Source organism: Athene cunicularia, assembly GCF_003259725.1.
Source record: "Athene cunicularia isolate RWA chromosome 1 unlocalized genomic scaffold, athCun1 chr1_part1, whole genome shotgun sequence".
NCBI classification, from domain to species: Eukaryota; Metazoa; Chordata; class Aves; order Strigiformes; family Strigidae; genus Athene; species Athene cunicularia.
In genome coordinates this window covers 128942727-128963045 of record NW_020799091.1, presented here as the reverse complement: position 1 = coordinate 128963045, position 20319 = coordinate 128942727, and the positions used below count along the sequence as shown (strand labels likewise).

General features: G+C 38.2%; 1 protein-coding gene across 2 annotated transcripts in view; it reads left to right on the top strand.

The window, feature by feature from the left end:
* LARGE1 (LARGE xylosyl- and glucuronyltransferase 1) overlaps nt 1–20319 on the top strand; it is a 333162-nt gene that overhangs the window by 261483 nt on the left and 51360 nt on the right. For both annotated transcript variants that reach the window (XM_026852223.1, XM_026852234.1), the window contains 2 exons: nt 15111–15223; nt 16743–16868. In XM_026852223.1, the coding sequence (XP_026708024.1) occupies nt 15111–15223; nt 16743–16868 (239 nt within the window). The remainder of the gene's footprint in view (nt 1–15110; nt 15224–16742; nt 16869–20319) is intronic.

Here is a 20319-nt window from a genome sequence, read left to right as displayed (position 1 = left end):
AAATGTATGGTGAGTAATATCTAAAGTGCAATTATGTAAATAAAAAATTATGTAAATATTTAATTTATACTGTCTCAACTTACTGTTCCAAATGTCCGATAGGGATACCAAATGTCAGTATATCACAAAATTATTCCACTGAAAGTAGAAATAATTGAATGTCTGTAGTCCTTCACATATATTGCATGTGTTAACACATACCTACCAGGCCATGCATAATCCTGCCCATGATTTTAGTCTGCTCACAATTTATTTCTTCAGACAACTTACCTGCTGTTATAAAAACTTTCTCTTTTTTTTGAAAGAAAAACAGAAGGTAGATAATTAATGGAAGATTGACAAGAGGAATATAAGTTTATGGAACAAGAGGTCACTGAGTGAAATCACGCAACCTCTGAGAAATAGCAATTGATGTTATTGACAGAATCAGCACCATTCACTACTTTTCTTAACTCAATTCATTGTTTGCCTCAGTAATGTAGCAGAGATTGGAGACATAAATCTCTCAAGGAAGATGAAATACTAAGTGGAACTGGATCTTGTTTGTTGTGTTCAGTAAATTAAAATAATTGGCACTGAATGCAACACTGTGGCCAAGGAAGATTCAGAAAACTAAACAGGAGGGCAAGAAAGAGAGGCAATTAAGCAAAACACTTACAAGAGACAGTGGACCAGGAAAGGGAAGACTCAGAAATTCAGGTGCTTAGAGCTGTACTTAGGAACAGTAAAAAGGCCCTCAAAATGCTGAACCTTTAATGAGCTAAACAAAGCTGGATCAGGGGAAACTCTCAGACAGACTTTAGTCTTGCTTTTGGGCGAGTGTTTACTACAGACCTAGGATACAATACTAAGAAAAGAGATTTTTATGTGAGCCTCTTCAGCCAGACTCAACTGTGGCAGATTTGATGCAGAAGCACCTCTCAAAGTCAAAATTCTTCCACTGCTTCCTCACAATTTCTGAAGCAAGTAATTTATCTTTCACTCCTATCTTTCTATGTCTGAGCTACTCTAGACAACACATAGGTTGGGGACTTCCAGAAGGCAGATACATTAAAGCTAAAGGTGTCTTTGTTCCTTCTCTACTAGCTCTTTAAATCCAGTAACCATATGCATTTTCCTATTCCTGTGTGCCCAGGCCACATCTCCTGACAGCCAATACAGATTTTCAAGGAAAGATTTTATATGGTTGTTTTTTATCCTTCTTCCTCATTTGCACAGGCAGATAATCCAAGTCATACTTTAGTCCATGATAATGTAATATTAAGAAAACCAGACCAAACTCAAAAGTCAGTTCAGTGATAATTTAATTGGTCTTTAAAATGTTCTTAGTTAGAACCACTCCTTGTTTGAGATAACATTCCCTTCCTCAAGTCATTTTAAACACGGTTCCTTCTGTACCACAAAGGTTTTTTCTGTACCTCATTGGCCAAAACTTAGTAAGCTGCTTAATCAAATACTTTCTTATATATTGTTCACTCCATTTTACTTGTCTACACTGATTAATACTTACAGACACTCACAGATACATTAGTTAAAGCACACTTTTCTCTCTATGTAATCTATATTGCCTCTCACTGACTAAACTGTGCTTTTGAAAGTATTTCCTAAGCCGCACTATGATTTTTCTTGTTACACATGTTAAACTGACAGCTCCAGAATTTCACTGTATGGTTTTGATGTTCATTTCTGGAGTAACATTCATCTTAGTCCTCAGAAAAATATATTTTCAAAGAAATTCTAAACATAAAAGCTTTTAGTACTTTGTCATATGCTTTCTGTTGGTGGAGAATAGCTTATAAAAGCAGTTTCTGGTCACTGTTATAATGATTTCAGGCCACTTTCTCAGCTGGTGTGAATCTCCTCTGGCTTTAGTGCAGCAGGGCCAATTTACATCAGCTGAGAATGGACTCCATGCCCTTCAAAGGGAGCTTTAGGATGTAATTTGAGTGGCAAGGGAACATTTATAAAAACTTTGGCCCAGGGGATTTCAGATTTATATACTACAGAAGCCCATCCTGAAGATTTAAGGCTCATCTGAAATACACTGCCTCAGTGCAACTACTATATACTGTAAGATGATGCTCCAACAGCTTGAGCTGCCAATTCATACTCCCACGCTGAGAGATGTCACATAACCAGATTTCTGGACTGAGAACAGAAGGGAACGTCTAGCACCTAACGATCCCCAGGCTACATGTGCACCATGCAATATTACTCCCATACTTGTAATGACTGGAAGAATGCTAGAATTAATCTCTTTCCTTTATTTCTTCCCTGAAAAAATGGACCTATGGAAGATGAATTGGAAGTGGGAAGCATGCGTTATGTCATTTTTTGCATAATATTTAACAATTGTGAACAGTAGAAGTGTAGGGCAGACTGTTTATATGAAATTACACTGGATTACATCTTGTGCTTTTTCGTGATGATACTGTGCGTCTTCAGGGCAGAAAGCAAATGACTAGTAAAGCAATACAAAATGGGGGGGTGGTGGTCATGAACTGCCTGTGGTCCTGCTCCAGAAACACAATAATCATTTTCATCTGAGCTCCATGGGCTTCTTCTCATGACATTATGATAATGGATCTTATGTTAAGAAGTGCTGAGCACTTTTAATTTAATCAGATATTTCTGTTTTTCAGAAATCCTCACAATTAATGCTTTAAATAGTTATTGTTGCCTAATTCTGGATAGATCTGTTACCAAAATGCCTTTTTTTTCCCCTTGGAAGAGTCAGAATTTCATTACATCCATCTGAATATAGCACTATTTAGAAACTATATTCTATAGATTCTAAAAAAAATTTAAAATAACAAATGAACTCCAACACCAATATCAACGCAAAAAGTAGCACTTTCTCCACCTACTCAGAATCACACTGTACCAGTTTTTTGGATGAGATTATTCCTTCTTTAAGACACTATGAGCTCATTCAGTAAATACTGTTATTGGTGCAAAGCATACTGATACACATGTGCTTTATAGTGCACCAAGAGGCATTTGCGGTACAAGTAATATGCACATTGTACAGGTAGTTGTTGAGGAAGGGCCAACACATTGCCTTTAGACTCAATAGGAAATGTCAGTCTGTGTCAATGGTGGGAAGCTAAAATGATAATTCTGCTTTTGATGACCACAGCCCTATCTTTGTTGGCTATTATCTGTAGCTTACACTTAAAAACAAGCTATTTTAATACTGACTACCCTCAGAGAATAGCTTCCTTTCCAGTCTTTGTCATGCAGTTTCTAAAGCATATGATGTACTAAGAACTTGTTTACAGCATGCTTGACATTTCTGAAATGAGGGACAATATGTATTTGATTTTGAAAATGGTGCCTCTAGTTTGAGAAGCCTGTCCCTGTAGTAATGCCATTGCTACAGCTGAATTAGTCTATTGTTCATTGCACCGAGATACATCCTCTACTCCTTAGCAGTCGAATCCATCAGACCCTGCAATGAGTCTTTTATAAAAAAAAAAAAAACAACACCTAACTTTCTTTGACACACTTAAAACTTTCATCTCCCAAGGAACCTGTGATTTAAAAAAACGACATTAAGTCTATACCAGATTCTAGTTTCCACCGTATTGGAGTAAAGAAAAATTATTTCTTTTTAGTTGATTAAATTGTCCTAGTTTGGGGTTTTTTACTGGTCTGACCAGAGTTCATAATGTAGAGTTCTCCACGTAATGTACATAAATAGGGGACACACGGACATACACACACACACACACACACACACACACATATATATATATATATATATGTAGTATTCCAAGCTAATGATTTAAAGAATCATTCTGAAGTGTGGTATTCTTAGCTTGATCAAGACAGTTCTTTATGTGAACATACATAGCTTGATGAGTAATTATGTTGTCCAGCATTCTGAAAAAATGCCCTCTATTGTAGACAGACCATCATTAGCAGGTTAAATTTAGATGAAAGACTGGCACATAAAAGCTTAGTAGAGGCATCCAGGTGCCTAAACTGAGAACAAACTTCTATTCCGTAACAGGAGAGCTGCAGACAAATGCATAGTAATAGTAAAACCAGTCCTTTTTCTTCTGAAGTGCAGGTTCACTTTCCAATTTCTCATTGTGCTCATAAAAGTGTTTGTGTAAAGACAGTTCCTTTTTGTAGATACAGAAACAGAGGTTTAGCCATAGTCCCAAAGCATAGAAAGAGACATCACAGTTAAACTCCATCTTTGGACTCTAGCAGGTGTCTTGTGCCTAACACAGAAAATAGCAGTCTTTCTACACCCTTGTGTTAAAGCCATCACCTCTAAAAGAGTGACAGTAAAAAGCAGTCGAATTTGGTCATAGTCAGATCAGTCTCTTAGGTGCTATTGGCTACAGAAATTGCTACACTTTAAGCATTTTAGTGTTAGGGTATAATAAGTTTTGTACAAACCTTTCCCCTTTAAAAAAAAATCCAGAGATATTTGAGAAAGAAGATCTGCAAAACTGAGTGGACACTGAGATCTCAGAAGCAGCAACTCAGTTCTTTCCTTTCTCCATCGTCTTTCTTCTGTCTCTACGTTCAGCTACATCCTGACTTCAATTGTTTCTGCTGTAACTCCTCAACCCTTCCTCCTCTACCTGTCTGTTGAACTGAGCTCAGGGTAGGACAGGAGCACTGCAACACCCTATATATACAGCTAATTTCCACACAGCTATTCTCAAGACCTTAGCAGAGACAGTGAAAAGAGAAACTTTCCCAAATAGGATCATAGAATTATAGGCAATTTAGGTCAGAAAGAATCTCCAGAGGTCTTCTGGTCCTATTCCCACTGAAAGCCAACTCGGGATGCTCAGGGCCTTTTCCAACTTAGTTTTTAGTATCTCCAAGGATACCTCTCAAGGCAGGCTGTTCCTGTATTTGGCTACCATCTTGGTTAGAAAAGTAAAAATTTCTAATACATAATTAGAATTTCCTTTGCTGCAATTTCTGTCAGTTTCCTCTCATTCTCTCTCTGTGCATCTCTTAGAAGAGTTTGGCTCCATTAAGTAGTTGTAGACAGCAATAAGAGATCCACTTAGCCTTCTCCAGGTTGAACAATCCCAGTTCTCTCAGCTTCTCCTCATACATGTTCTCCAGGCCTCTGACCATTTTGGTTGCTCTCTGCTGGACTTACTCCATCAGTGTCTTTATTTGACTCAGGAATCCAGAACAGTACTCCAGATGTGGTCTTACAAGCACTAAGAGTGGTAATGACTTCCCTTAAGGGGCTAATAGAGCCAGGATGTGGTTGGTCCTCTTTGCCACAAGGTCGCCCTGATGAGTCATGTTCAACTTGATGTCCAACAAGCCCCCTAGGACTTTTCCTGAAAAGCTTCCTTCTATCCACTTGTCCTCCAGCCTGTATGATCCACTCAGGAATAGTCCCATGCAGGACTTTTTGTTAAACTTTATGAGCTTTCTCTTAGCTCACTTGTCCAGCCTGTTAAGGTCCCTCTGAATATCAGCCCTATTCTCAGGGTATTGGCCACAGACCCCAATTTGGTGACATGTGTGGTGTTGTTGAGGATGCATTCTATCTCATCTCCAGCTCATTAATCAGGATGGAAATCAGTATCAGCCCTAGTATCAATTCATGGAATACCACCTGTAACTGGCCACCATCTGAATGTCTTCTGATTTACTGAACACAGCCCTTTGAGCTTGGCAGTCCAACTTACTTCACAGGCACATTGTAGTCCACTTACCCAAACTGTACCTCAGTTTATCTATATGAGCATGTTAAACAACTCCACACACATTTTCTCCTTACACAAATGCATCCCTGTATTTCTGTTGTGAACCTAATCCTGTCTCTCTGTAACTAGAATAGAAATGGTCATGGAGGAAGGATTTACCTGCAGCTGAACTTTGAGTGCATTAAAGTACATTGTGTTTCCTGTTTTTTTAAAAACACTGTGGTAAGTGTTGTTCATTCTGTGCTGCTGCTTTCCTTCCTCTAATCCATTTCTTAGAATATTCCTCCTGAATCTCATCTAGTCAGTAAACTGACCATTAAGAGGGCAGAAAAACAGTTGTCTGGTTGCTTCTGAATGCAAAACCCCAAACCTCTTTGTCATCCAGCTATAAAGAAATACCTGAGAGGCTGTTCAGAACAATGAGCCACATTTTCTTCTCTGTTGCTAGGGCACTGACTGAACACTAGACCAAGAAAAGCTATGACAGGTTCTTATTCATTGTCCCCATCCCTACAATTAGCCTTGTGGACTACTGTTAATATTGGAAGCCAAAAAAAATAATTATTACCTGTGCAGGGTGCATTTTTCCTCTGCACATAGTCCAAAGCGGAAACCTTGTAAAATTGTTGACATTTTGACCCCTATTAAATATGATGCTTTTGAGACTATCAAAACCAAATGCATCCACATGATTTAAAGCAATGGTCCCTGTTACCTTTCAATTTTTTCTGCTTTCTGAGGAAGAAAAAAAAAACATAGATAAGGATCATAGATACAGTACAGATTTTCTATAAATGCCTAACTCTTGTGTTAAATAGACCTAATCTGATTTACAGGTGCTGAGGATCAAGAAACAGATTTGTTTCTATTAAAGGTGGGTAATTCTTTGATGGAGAGTCCAATAGATTAGTTTTGGAAGATGTACTTGCTTTCATCAGGACAAATATTCGACGAATTCCAGAAAACCTCCTCAGTTTTAATCCATTGAAACAAGCTTTGTGTGATCCCTTTTTCCAAACTTGCCTCACTGAGAGATTCAATGACTGGACCTCCTGCACAGTAACCCTGTGCAGTCTGCGCTATTCTGTGATTACTCTTCAGGACAGCTCATCCAAAGTCCAGTTACTCTGTCTTGATGTAGAGTTGCGACACTCATTTACGCTTCTGTGTTTTGAGGCACTGACATGTGAAATTGTACACTGAGAAAGAATGGGGAGATGCATGAGAATCAGTCCAGGTTGTCAAAATACTTTCTGTGACCACCGAATGTATAAAAACAGGGACATTACAAATACGAGTACAGGAGATACATTTCTTTTGTATTGGGTGTCTCCTTTTTACTCCTGCATACCAAATGTCTACACTATCAGATCTCCCTAGTTCATTCTTTGATCTTGGCTCCCTGATCATTCACAGAGCACAGAAATCAGTTGTTACCCTGTCTTTCTCAGGGAGCAAGCTGTCTTTTGTCAAGAAAAAAAAAAAATTGTCATTTGTGATAGTTCACTCCAGGAAGTATTTCTGAAAGGTAGTATAGATAGGACTACACTCTGTTTGGCACCTCCTTTCTGTCCTTCAACACTGAATCAGAAGACTTCACGCTCTCTACTATTCCTACGTGCCCTGATGACATTCTCCAGTGCACACAACATAGACTCTCAGTTCCATGCTAAAAACGCCAATCTAGAAAACTGTAAAGTGACTCTCTCACATCAAACACTGAGAAATGCAAACAAAATAATTATGTCTGAAAACTGAAGGAACACAAACTAGTCCCTCAGAGACAAATACTATGTAGTATGAATGTGACCAGCCTGCTCAATCAAGAGCTAGACTCTGAACAGTGTGTGTGTGCAGCCACCCTGTAGTCCTCGATCTTGGTGCTAGGGATCACGTCTTGGAGTGGATGTATTTTTAAATGTAGATTTAACTACTTGCTCAGATCCAATCTCCACAGATCAAAGATGAGTACTTATAAATCAACAAAGTTCAAAGAATATACTGGAAAACTTCCCATAAATTTGGAAAAAATGGCTCCAGGAACTTAATTCAAGGGATAGTTTGATCATAGATTATTAATATACACAGGAGAAAATATTATTTCTTAATAGAGGGCTTGCCAATTTAGCAAAGGTTCAACAAGATCAAATGACTGGAAGTTAGAAATAATGGAAGTATCCTTCATCAGGGTAATTATGCATTGGAATAACTTATCAAAGTTTGTGATAGATTACCCATTACTGTAAATTTTTAAATCAAGACAATGTTTTTCTTGAAGTTATGCTCTAGTTAAAGCACAAATTGATTTTGAAAAATTCTTTGGCCTCTGTTACACAAGACCTAAATATTAACATTTCTGATTATATCACCTAAATATGTATTTAACTGGGATGCTGTTCTTCTCTTGACTGAAGTCACCTAAGCACCCAGGCAAATGAAATCACAGATAACCTACCATGTAAAAACTTACTGTATTTTTAGTACTGAAGAGAAGAAAAGTTCTTTAAAACTTTGTAGACATTTTCCATATTTCCCCCATGTAATTTTTCTTCTTAAGTCTTGCATTTCAAAGGGCTTTATAATAAAATGTGTGCCTGACTATCCTTTTGTTAGTGTCAACTTCTGGCACTTCAATCATGACTTCCAGATGTATAGAGAAATGCACAGTGAGTAGCTATTGGGTGATACTTGTTCATGGCAGTGATGTGAGACATCTTTGAGAGAGCTCTCCTCTGCTCCATTTAGATTGGTCATTGCCTCTTTCAGCCAAGAAGCTGAAACTTTCCTCCTCTATCCCTTTGCTGGTCTGAAGTTAGAATGTGGTATCTGAGGTTTGAAACTTCTGAGCAAAAACTTTCCCAATCCTTTGAATTCCAAGAATATTTAATGGCTTGCCTCTTGTGGGTTTTTTTCCCTCACTTGGAAGCCATCTACCTAGTTTGCCAACTGAGAAGTCCCTGAAATATTTGCTTTCCACTGCCTTTAAAATGAAATCTCTGTACCCTATATGCTCACAAGGGTTATGGAGTGCAAAGGCTAGAAGAAAAAAGAAAAATTTTATCAGCAATTTGGGCAGGAAAGTGTATGACTTTGCACTGCTTGGGATCTATGTAAAAGGAGGCCAGTTCCTCCAGGTCTAGAGACAGTTTTTCTGTGCTGACCTCTGATAGACCTGCAGAATTCTTAATTCTCTTCACAAGACTCTGGAGGATAGGAGGGGAGAGCATTAATTAGCAGGATTGTCTTAAAGTACAAGAGATTTTCCTTCATAGACTTCCTAAAAGTCTCATGGCTCATGACTCCTCTCCTGTAGACCTTAGACTCCTGAATCAAGGAAATTTTTCTGTAGCAGCCTTTGGATTTTTAAGAAATTTGGAGAAATTACTCCAGAAATCGAAGTAATTAAAGAGAAGATACACAGCATATGTATCTTTTTTTTCAAATTGCTCAGGAAGAACAGCATCTAACCAATAAAGAAACAATTAGAAAACTAGGAAATTCTGAACTACAGCCAGTAACTCTATAAGAATTATAAGAATTTAGAATCATGCATTAAGTATATCCTTCATCTTAATTCTGCCTAAGGACAAACAGCATACTTAAGAAGAGGAGAACAAAGAAAATACAAGTGTTCCGTTTCATTAAATGGTCATCAGGAAGTATAAACAAAATATTTATAATGCTTCAAGAGGAACCAGGCTCCCAACAGAGTGACTTTACTACATTTCAAAATTCACTCTACCTCAGTTTCACTTTCAACACATGTGCAGAGAAAAATAAGGGCTATTGCATTTTGTCACCATGCCCAGAGGGACACCCACTTCCTATTTCAAAACAGTTTCTCTGCCCTATTCAGTTTTCTCAGAGGAAACTTCAAATGCGGAGTCATAATTTATTCTCAATTAACATATTCTGTATCCCTGAAAGTTTTTATTAGTTTGTTTGTGGTTTGTTTTTTTTTTAATATTGTGAAAGGCTTTTTTGGAGAAAAACTCTAATGCATGTAAATTCATAGTTAAATAATGTATCAGGATACTCCAGAAATTAGTTAGAATGACAGTCCTTTGGTCATACTGTGTTAAAAGCTATAGACATAACCTATGGGGTTTTTATACTAATAATATGGCTAGTCAAATTATGAGCAGCAGTCTATGAATCAAGTGAAATAAATGCAGTGATTTTCATCCACACAAAGACTTAAAATTAAGATTTAAATGTGCATACAGTGGCTTGTTGTGGAATTGCATCTTTAATTCAATTTTTTTAATCCCTAACAGCCATATGTCTGTGGTTTTCTATTTGCTCTTGATACTGTGGGTGGAGAGCAGAGGCCACAGTCACTGCTTTGGAGGTGTGGCCCATCAGATTCCAAATGTGGTCCTCAGCAAAACTGGTCATTTGGGCCCTGATCCAGCAAAGGCACAGTCACATTGCTAGCATTATATACTGTGACCACTACATTGATTTCAGGTACAATAAGCTAGAATTAAAAGAACACAATAAGCGTTTGCTAGGGTACTAAGCAGTCAACACTCTCATGGCGCTTATCCTCAGACAACAGAGCTACAAGCCCCTTCCATAGCACCTAAAACTCAACTCAAATTCCTGGTGCCAAATCTATTTCAAAAAACATGGTGGCTTACTGATGTTTGTAATACCTTGAATCTCTGGGTCAGTTATTTATTGCAGCAAATCTCCATTATGTCAGCACTATTTAACATTATTTCTTACAGCATCTAAGACTGAGTGGTTTGGTGTATGGGCTTTGATATGCTGGTTAGGTAGTATAAAATCCCAGTAATTTTTTAAAAACCCACTATATTGCTTTGTAATATATTTTGAAGTGTGTCCTGCCTGCCTTTCTTAGACACTGTAATGGTATCTACTTGCTATCTGTCTAGAAAGTTCAATGTTATAGGCTTAATTTCAATAAGAAATTATAGAAACCTGACAAGGATAGTCTCTGAGATGCTGCTCACATAATATGGCATTGCCGTAACACCTCACAAAAGCATCCTGTTGTCCCTGAAAGAAACAGGCCAGGTAGTGCTTACAGAAAATGATCTCTTAGTAGCTACATTTTTCCCCCCACAGCACTGAGTATTTTTTCACCCACATTAAAAGGGTCATTGTAATAAATTGAATGAGCTTGAAAGCTTGTCCAGTTTCACTATAACTTCTGTAACTGATTCTATTCTATCTTAAAATGTTGTTTATTACTTCCAGCTCTACTATATATTCTTCTCTGAATTTCAGGAAAAGCCATAGTCCATGTTCCTGAAGCAAGAGGTGAGGATGCTTGGTAGCATTCCAAGGAAAATTGCTAATGTTTCTGCAAACTTTCAATTTACTATTCAGAAAAATGAAATTAAATAATTTGTTCTGGAGCAAATTAACAAAAAAACCACCCAGACTATTTTGCTGAGATGGCTTGAAGCATCTACTGAAACTATTGCTTAGTCAAAACATTGGAAAGACAAAAAATTTGTTCGGATTGAATCAAAAAATGGGAAAAGGACAAAAAAATCAGGCGACTCCCAGAGTTTTGTTAGATCCAGAATGAAACATATCTTTTCCTTTTCAGGTCTTGTAACCATTTTCAATAAGATTCTTAAATTGTGTCAATTTTAATGTGAAAAACATTTGGTTTAGAATAAGTTGATTTTTAAAATGTGCCCCAAAAAAGTCTGCAGTATTTCCCAACTGAAACATTTTAGTCCAAATATAATAATTCAGACTTTTTTGCCCTGTTTCTCCAATGTATTCACCAAATTCCTTTGGGTTTTGTTTTACTTTTGAGGCTGTTTTTTTCTGCATGTGTCCTGAAATTACAATTTTGAGAAGCTCCTTTGTTTGTTTGTTTGTTTGTTTGTTTGAGCAATTCAGAATCTGTCAGATTTTGGTAGGTCAAGTGAAGTCTCATCAAGCAGAAAGAGAAAATGCCATTAGTAAAAATTAGACTAGGACACATTCCATAGATTTAGTAATAAGGCATTATTTTTCCAAGAGCTTTTTGAGATATATGCATCTTTGTGTATGTCTGAACTGTTTCCTCATGATAAGGAAAATAGGGTGTTCTGTGGCAGAGTATATTTATTTAATACTCATGAGACATTTGTGTTGCCACTTTTCTCTTTTTGTTTATTTGCTGCCAAGCTTTCCCTTTGTTTTTCTCAGGTAGGTTAAGGCAGGAGAATGTTGCTTTCATCAAAAGATGAGAAGTCCCACTGCCTGGGTCCAGATGTTCATAAAATATTCCTTTGATTTTTTTATTTTTTTTTTCTCCAGTCTTCCTCCCCCAGCACAGCAGCTGAGAGTAAGTCCCTTTCCCCCTTATGTTCAGCTGTATGTCATCTTGAATTCAGTCTAAGATTTCAGTCAGTTTGACTCTGAGGGAAGGGGCTCCTGAGGCAAATATTTCCCTTTCCTTATTTCAGACACTTTGCCTGCAAACTTAATTGTGCAGATTGGACTTAGTTCATTTGTTATGTTAGCTTTTGATAACAGAACGATATACAAAACTGAAGTGCAGTGTTCTGAAGAAAAGGTAATTTTTCTTCTGTATGAATTATTTAAAAGATCCCAACACACATGCTTTTGCACTAAATAACACTAATTAGGGGAATAGTATTAAATTCTTCTATTAGTACAAACCTCTTATCCTCCCTAATACTAACGAGTAAATATTTAAACTTGCCATAAATATTCTCCAGTAGTTATTTTTTACAGCAGCAGTAAATTAGAATTCCACAGTGTGAGAGGCCCTGAGCAGAGGCTGTTTTAAACCCAAGTTTGTAGGTGAATCGATGATCGACCATTAAAAGCTTGTGAATATTTTCAATAGGCATGACTGCATCACAATTTAATACATCCTTTCTCACATATATTCCAGTCTTCCATGCCATCTGCCTCCTTTACTCTCAGCTGCTACCATGATAGCCCCTCAGGACAGCATAATCTCTTCAGCTGTGATGCCATAATCTACTGTTATCATAAGAGTGGAAGACCAAAAAAAATGGAGAATACTGCACATATTAAAACATTTCCCCTTCTCCTGAGACTGGAGCTTCAAAAAATTAAGAAAAATTGTTTTATTGTCTACAAATTATAAAAACTATTAACCAAATCTTACAATTGTTCTTTATTTTTCTTAATAAACAATCTTCTCAGTTGTATTTGACTATAAAACAAAACTGACAGTTCTTGCCAGCTGGAAAAGATCCTTTGCCAGAGGGAAGTGGATCTCACCCAGTTTATTGCTGCAGCACAAGGAACCTGCTTCACATTGATCTAGAATTTCAGACAATGCACAGTGGCTTTCTTAGAAGCTAATGCACGCACACTACACACTCCAAATAGGCTTCGGATATGCTGGAAAGAAAACAAACTGGCTGGCAGAAATAGATTGTAGCATGTTGTGACAATACACCCCTTTCCAATCCAACAGCTGGAAGCAGAAAGGTTGACTGAAGATGAAAGGGGATCACTCCAGTACAGGTTCCAGCATCCCTGGGAACCAGATGGACTGAAATGAAAACAGAACTAAAATAAGCCACAAAATTCATTGCCAGAAGAGGTTTTCTTTTTATTCGTTGGAGTGCCAGGTTTTACTAGAAAGATATCTGCCATGTCATAGAAACTGAAGATAGGAAAGAACTGGTACCACCTTTGTTTTCTCCCAACCAGTGCAGGATTGTTCCAGGTGTATTTTCTAATCTTTGTGTAGTATGATTTTTAAAGACTTACGAAATAAAGCATTTTATCTGTCATTTTTTTGTTATTTCACCATGACCGTTTCGAAGAACTTTTCTTAAGTATTCAGTCTACATTTCCTTTCTTATTCTCATTACTCTTAGCTTCAGTTTTATCATCTTAGACTCCCTCAGGCAGCTTTTCCCAGTGCCTGCTTATTTGCCATTTCATATCCTTCTGTGTAGTTGTGTTTCTCTACAGTTATGATGATATTTTTTTTTTGTAAGATCTCTTATTTAATATTGCTTGCAGATGTCATTACTATTCTGTTTACTTCCTCCTTCCACTAATGAAGACGTGAAACAACACAGAACCTATCATTGCTCTTACTAGGTATTTCCTGCCAACCTGCTAGGCCGCTCTTTATCAGTACTCTTTCTTTATGGTCCTTCAGTTTGCCTTCCTTCCCCATGACAGTGCTCTTATCTAAGTCTTTCCAAATTATTTTTTTGAGTAAAATTTTCTGAGATGCTGTAGGAAAGGTTTTGCTGATGCTTCAATCCAACTTCATTGCTTCTGCTGTTTTCCCTTCTTCTACACTAGGGGTTTTGTCCAGACAAAAAGCAACTGAGGAATAACAATGTATGTTAAGATACCTCCTTTCCTGCTTCAAGTGTAACTTTCTGATCTGAGGATCCTGCTCTATGAACACTTACTGCCTTAATGGGAAGCACTCTCAAAGGCTAGGTTGTGACCTACACCAATAATCTGTTACTCAGAAAAATTCCAAGGATTGCAGTCAGATCTGTCAGATGATTAACATTTTACTAGGTGGAGTAAGGGCTCATTTCATCTTATGCAGCATATGTATTGCATCCTATGCAGTAAGTATTAAGGGCCAGATTTCACCCCACACACATTGAGTAAGATGTTTTATACGAGTGACAAAATTTTCTTTGTGTCAGCATAATCTTAATTTCAGGCCAGATAGAAATTAATTTAAACAGTAGGATTTTGGAAGAAGCAGATCTCTGTTCACAGTGAAGATGGCAGAAATGGAGCCATACTAGATAAATCAGGATTGTCTCTACCCTTTCCCTAGTAGACAGTGACTTGACAGAATATCCTTTTGGAGCCTGTAGCTTTTCAGAATAAGGAGGGGGGAGGCCACTTCTGAGTGTCAAGAGGTTCCTTCTTTCTTTCTTATAGAATATTATATAACTATCTTTGGAATGGTAATGGTAACATCTTTGGATTAAGTTAACCTCCATCATGTGAATCACCTGTATTGGTTCATTTTGTAAAGAATAATCCCAGTTCTAATCATGTTTTAATGAAGTCAAGATTTATCAGTTAAGGAGACTACTAGAAACACAGTATCCTTCTCTTGCTTCTCTTCTTCCTAGTTTCACTCCTCTTTGGCTACTTTAGCCTTCTTGAAAGACTCTATAACCTAGCATTCCTCCGTATGCTATCTCTCCATGTTTTCTCTGCCGTCTCAGGGATTCAGGAAAACTTTCCCTTAGTGGCATCTTGTAACTTGAAGCTTTTTTTTAGTCAGTCTTCTCTGTTAGCACAGGGTCAGGACTGTAATTTCCACTGACAGATTGCAGCTCATGTAATTGTTTTAACTGCTGAGTCAGCACATAGACAGGATGGCCCTTGACTGGCATGTGACATCATGGCTTCTCTTGTTCTTTGCACTGTGTTTTCCTTCAGGGGTTATCTTGCTGCTTCTTGATAAGTTACGGAAGATGAAATGGGAGCAGATGTGGAGACTCACAGCAGAGCGGGAGTTAATGAGCATGCTGTCCACTTCACTGGCTGACCAGGTGAGTAGGACATTGCAGAGGAGTGACTCCACTACTCCATAGATTGAGCAAAGTAAGAAAGGGAAAGGGGATGAGATGTGGGAAAAGGCAGAGAAAGGATACTGTGCCTGTAAACATAATGTTAAACCGTTCTGGGGAAAACATGGAAGAGAGGAACAGAGATTTACTCATGAGGTTTCTCCTTCTACACTGACATTTTTACCTCCTCTGCAAAGATGATTCATAAGATAGATAAATGGGGTTTTAAAGCTTTAATTTTCTGTCCTTTTTTTTTTTTTTTTTTTGACATAAAACTCTCCAGACACTGGAAGTCCAAATATACTGTGTCTTTTCTTACAGGTTATTGTCTAAGAGGACTTTAGTTTTAAGAGTCTCCAGATATTTCTTTACTGTTTCTGGCAGATGAGTCCCAGCAGTCTTTTAATGCACTCCATGCCACAACACCCCTTTAAAGGCAGAAGTGCTGCTGTCTCCCTGCCACAGATGGGTAACTGAGGCCAAGAGAATAAATAATGTGCCTATACATAGAAACACATATTTACTCTCTTTGTGCTTCCTGCCAGCTCTCAGTTTTAAATCCAGAAACCCTGTTAATGTAGTAGTGGACCTGAACTAATAAGTCTTGCTCAACAGCTTGACTGTATTAACTCAATACAGCATCATATTTAGATATTTCTGCTGCTTCTGAGCTACATCTGGCTTATGATCGGTCATCAGTAAGGAAGTATGCTGCTTACTGTGCACAGAGATGGGCACTTGTGTACAGTATTGCTGCAGGTTGATCCAAAAGCTACTGACGTTCATTAGAATGATTCTTCTAACTTCACTGTTTTCAATCAGACCCTGAGTTGCTGTCTAACACCTGCATGGGGCAGAATTTTGTGGAGTGGACTAAGGTTACTTAGGTCCTACCCTGTTACCTAAACCACAAGACTGTCCCTGTAACTTACTGCTCCAACTGGATGGCTGAATAGACACAGAACACATTCTGTCCCTCATGGTGTAGGCTGTTCTGTAGATCTGTCCTACATGTCCTTTCCATGAAATACCTAGACTACTTTTTGCAACAATAAAGTGCTGGCTAAAAGCCCACATAGTAATTCACCTTGAAGCAGTGCAACTGCCAGGATTACTCTCATACCCTTTATTGAAAAGTGATGCAGTACTTGCTAACAGCAGGCAGTTTATCATTTACTGCATTTTTCTCTCCCTGGTGACTAGGATAGGAACCACATCTCTTGCCAGCAGTACAAGATAAATGTTTTAAAAACTTTGCTGGAGCCCATGAGCTCTGTGTGTCAAGAGAGTCTGTTCCTCTTGTTCAGATCTAGACATCACCCCTTAGACTGATAGCACCCTCTATGGTAACAGAATAACAAAGCAAGATTTGCAGTGTTCAACTTGCATAACCATTTGCATTTCTACTTGTGATGGGGAGGACAGTCAGCTCAGGAACAGGTTGAGACCACCTCACTGTAGAAAAAACATACCCAACTGTTTCTCTGGTTTTGTCCACTAGGATATCTTCAATGCAGTCATCAAACAAAATCCCTTCCTTGTCTACCAGCTCCCATGTTTCTGGAATGTGCAGCTGTCTGATCATACCCGTTCTGAACAGTGCTACAGAGATGTGTCTGACCTGAAGGTATGTTTCACAGGACGTTGGATAGGTAGTATCCTTTGGGACAGAGAATGCAGGACTCTGCTGTGACAGAGAGATGAAGTCCCTTCAGTAGGGACTTAAGGGACCAGCAAACCAACACATACAGTTTATGAGGACACTCAAGCAGAAGAGTCAACCATGACTTTGGCTTTGTGCATTTTGACTGCTAGAAAAATGAAAGATGGATGCTGCTTTGAGATTTGACAAGGTGTTAGAGAAGTGCTTCACCTTCTTACATTCTGTACCTGTCACCTATGCCACTGCAGCTTATTGCTGAGTTCCTATTGCTGTCCCAGTTTTTAGCTCTTCATAGCCAAAGAATACAAAACCTTCTTTTTGTGTATCTATATGTGTACCAGACAAGTTTAAAACTCTTTAGTCAACATCATTTAATAGAGTGACATTCACAAAGAGTGTTTGGTGGACTCTATCTGGAAATATATTAGCCAAAATCTAAATATCTTGCACACATTTAGCCTTTGTGTACATTTAACCCAGCCACACTGCCACTCATTTTTTCCAAAATTTGCTCCTGGAAAAAAATACTGAGTAGAAACCTATTAAATTAATAAAATGAAGCTGTCATATCAGTTTAAAGCACATTTGTCACTGTTGTCAAGTAGAATATATAAGCAGGATGGATTTGAACAGGTATGGGTAAATTAACATCAGTTGTGCTGTGGTCATTTAGAAGGGCCAGACTCAAATGTAGTATGCAGAAAGATCAGAATTGAAGCTGACTGAGCTTCTACCAGGCACAGAATAGGACTGGCTGGCTAAACAACAGTAAATTCCATCAGAGCAGACTAATGGTATCAGAACACAGTACATATTAAGCCATTTTTGGTGATTGATTTTAAAATTCAGTCAGGGTTCATATCCTTAATTTATGTTTTGAGAATGCTTTAGTAAATGAGGTTTAAAGAAAAAAACAAAAACAAAAACAAAACAAAAACACAACACAGAACCATAGAAGAAGTTGCAGGGGACCTCTGGAGACCATCCAAACCCCACTCAAAGCAGAACTAACTTAGATCAAGTTGTTTAGTGCCTTGTACAGTTGAGTGTCAAGTCTCCAAAGACTGAGATTCCAACCTCCCTGGCCCCCTATTCCAGATACTGGATGAATATAAAAAAATCAAAAAACCCTTGACACACTGATTTCAAAAGCTCGGCTTCACAAAAGACAGATCTACTACATGGGTTAACTGACCTGTCATAATGGCTAGTAATGCTTGAATTTCATACATAAAGGATTCACAACCAACTACTCAGGTTTAGTCCACAGAAGACAGCTTTGAAAGGTAGATCAGTATACTGGTTGGTACACTGATCACTAAATGTTTTATGATAGATGTTTGTAGGGCACGATCAATTCAGGGACTTAAAAGCACCATGGTTTTCTGCCTTGTAACAAAGTGCTGATAAGAGATTTTAGTTCTGTGCTTGTGTTGAGAATCATATATGACAGCAATTGCAAGACCTGAAACAAAAGGAGAGATGCAGTAGCAGGGAAAATGTAAAATGTTTTCTGGAAGATTAATTTTAGAAAGATACATCTCCTACCTAGGAGATACCATAGTATTTTTCTATGCATTAGAGGCTGACATTAATTCATATACCCTGAGGCAGTCAGTTTGGATTCAGCACAAAGTTAAGACACATACATTTACATGAGAAAAATATATAAGGCAGGATAACCCTAAGGTGCATTTGATGTTACTATACATCTGTATTTAGGTGGGAATTGTGATCCCATGAGTGATTTTGGAGACTGGTTAAGCTCATCTCAGAGTAGACATCTGAAGACTTATCAGGCAACCACTCTTTAGGCTCCAGTGAGTGTATGGACTAATCTGCCTCAGGTGTGTGACATCTATCTCATATGTAACACCTACAAGTAAGCATTTGGAAGTATCTTAAAAATAAATTAAATCCATTCTTCATTATCGATTAACAAATTTATGTTTACAAGTATAACTTAGGCTTGGCTCTTTATTACCATATATTGTATCACGCTGTCAGTTCCATTACAGCATAGGCAATGAGTCTAAGATGCATAATATCCTCCACTGGCTTTCTGGTCTGAGGTATGTAACTCAACAAGGTGTACAGACACCTAAGCAATTTCCTCATCTAAACTGGACTTATTCACGCTGCTAAAATCATCCCCTAAATACTGAATCAGGGCTGAAATTCTTTGCTTTGAAAGAGAGGACAGAGCCTTATCTAGTGCACATAAGCCTCCTGATTTCAATAAAGCTCTTGCCATATTCAGCAGTTAAAGAACTGGCCCTCAGGCAGCACTGTTTAAAATTCTTCATACAATTAAAAAAAAAAAAAAAAAGCATAAACCAATTCAAGTTGTGAATTTGCATTATAAATTAAGCAAAATTCTACTTCTGAAAAGAAAGTGGTTGGGTTGGTGTATGGTCCTCTCAAAAAGCAACAAATGTCATTAGCCCAAGTTAAAAATATACTCTTAAAAACACCAAAGTTAGTCAGTTCCGCGGCATTTAATATAAATGGTATGACACAACATATTTGGCATGTCCTGTATTTCATGGTAAAACTTTAGTAAGAAAAAAGGTAAAATAAACCTCCAGGGTAAGAGGGAGAGAAAAACAGATTTTGAAGTTTACTGGAGGATTAAGAAGGATAGCACTGGAAAGAAGAATATGCAGGGAGAGATTTAAATCCAAAGGTAAAGCTGGCCCAGTTAAGTATTCTTCAGTCAAATCAGACTGAATTCCTCATGTCAGACTGAAAAGACACTGATTTAATTCCATCTGGCCTCAAAGTCCATGGGACTTGAGGATTTCACAGAATCACACAAGGTTGGAAAAGACCTTGAGGATAATCCAGTCCAAACATGGACCTCACACTGACAGTTCCCAACTACACCATATCCCCCAGTGCTATGTCGACCCGACTCTTAAATACCTCCAGGGATGCAGACTCCACCATCTCACTGAGCAGCCCATTCCAACTCCTAACTACCAGTTCTGTAAAGAAATGCTTCCTAATATTCAATCTAAACCTTCCCTGCTGCAACATGAGGCCATTACTTCTTGTCCTATCGCTTGTTACTTGATTAAAGAGACTCATCCTCAGCTCTCTGCAACCTCCTTTCAAGAAGCTGTAGAGGGCGATGAGGTCTCCCCTCAGCCTCCTCTTCTCCAGACTAAACACCCCCAGTTCCCTCAGCCGCTCCTCGTACGCCATGTGCTCCAGAGCCTGCACCAGCTTTGTTGCCCTTCTCTGTACACACTCGAGTCATTCAATGTCATTTTTGCAGTGAGGGGCCCAAAACTGAACATAGTCATTGAGGTGCGGCCTCACCAGTGCCGAGTACAGGGGTAAGATCCCTTCCCTGTCCCTGCTGGCCACACTATTGCTGACACAAGCCAGGATGCCATTGGCCTTCTTGGCT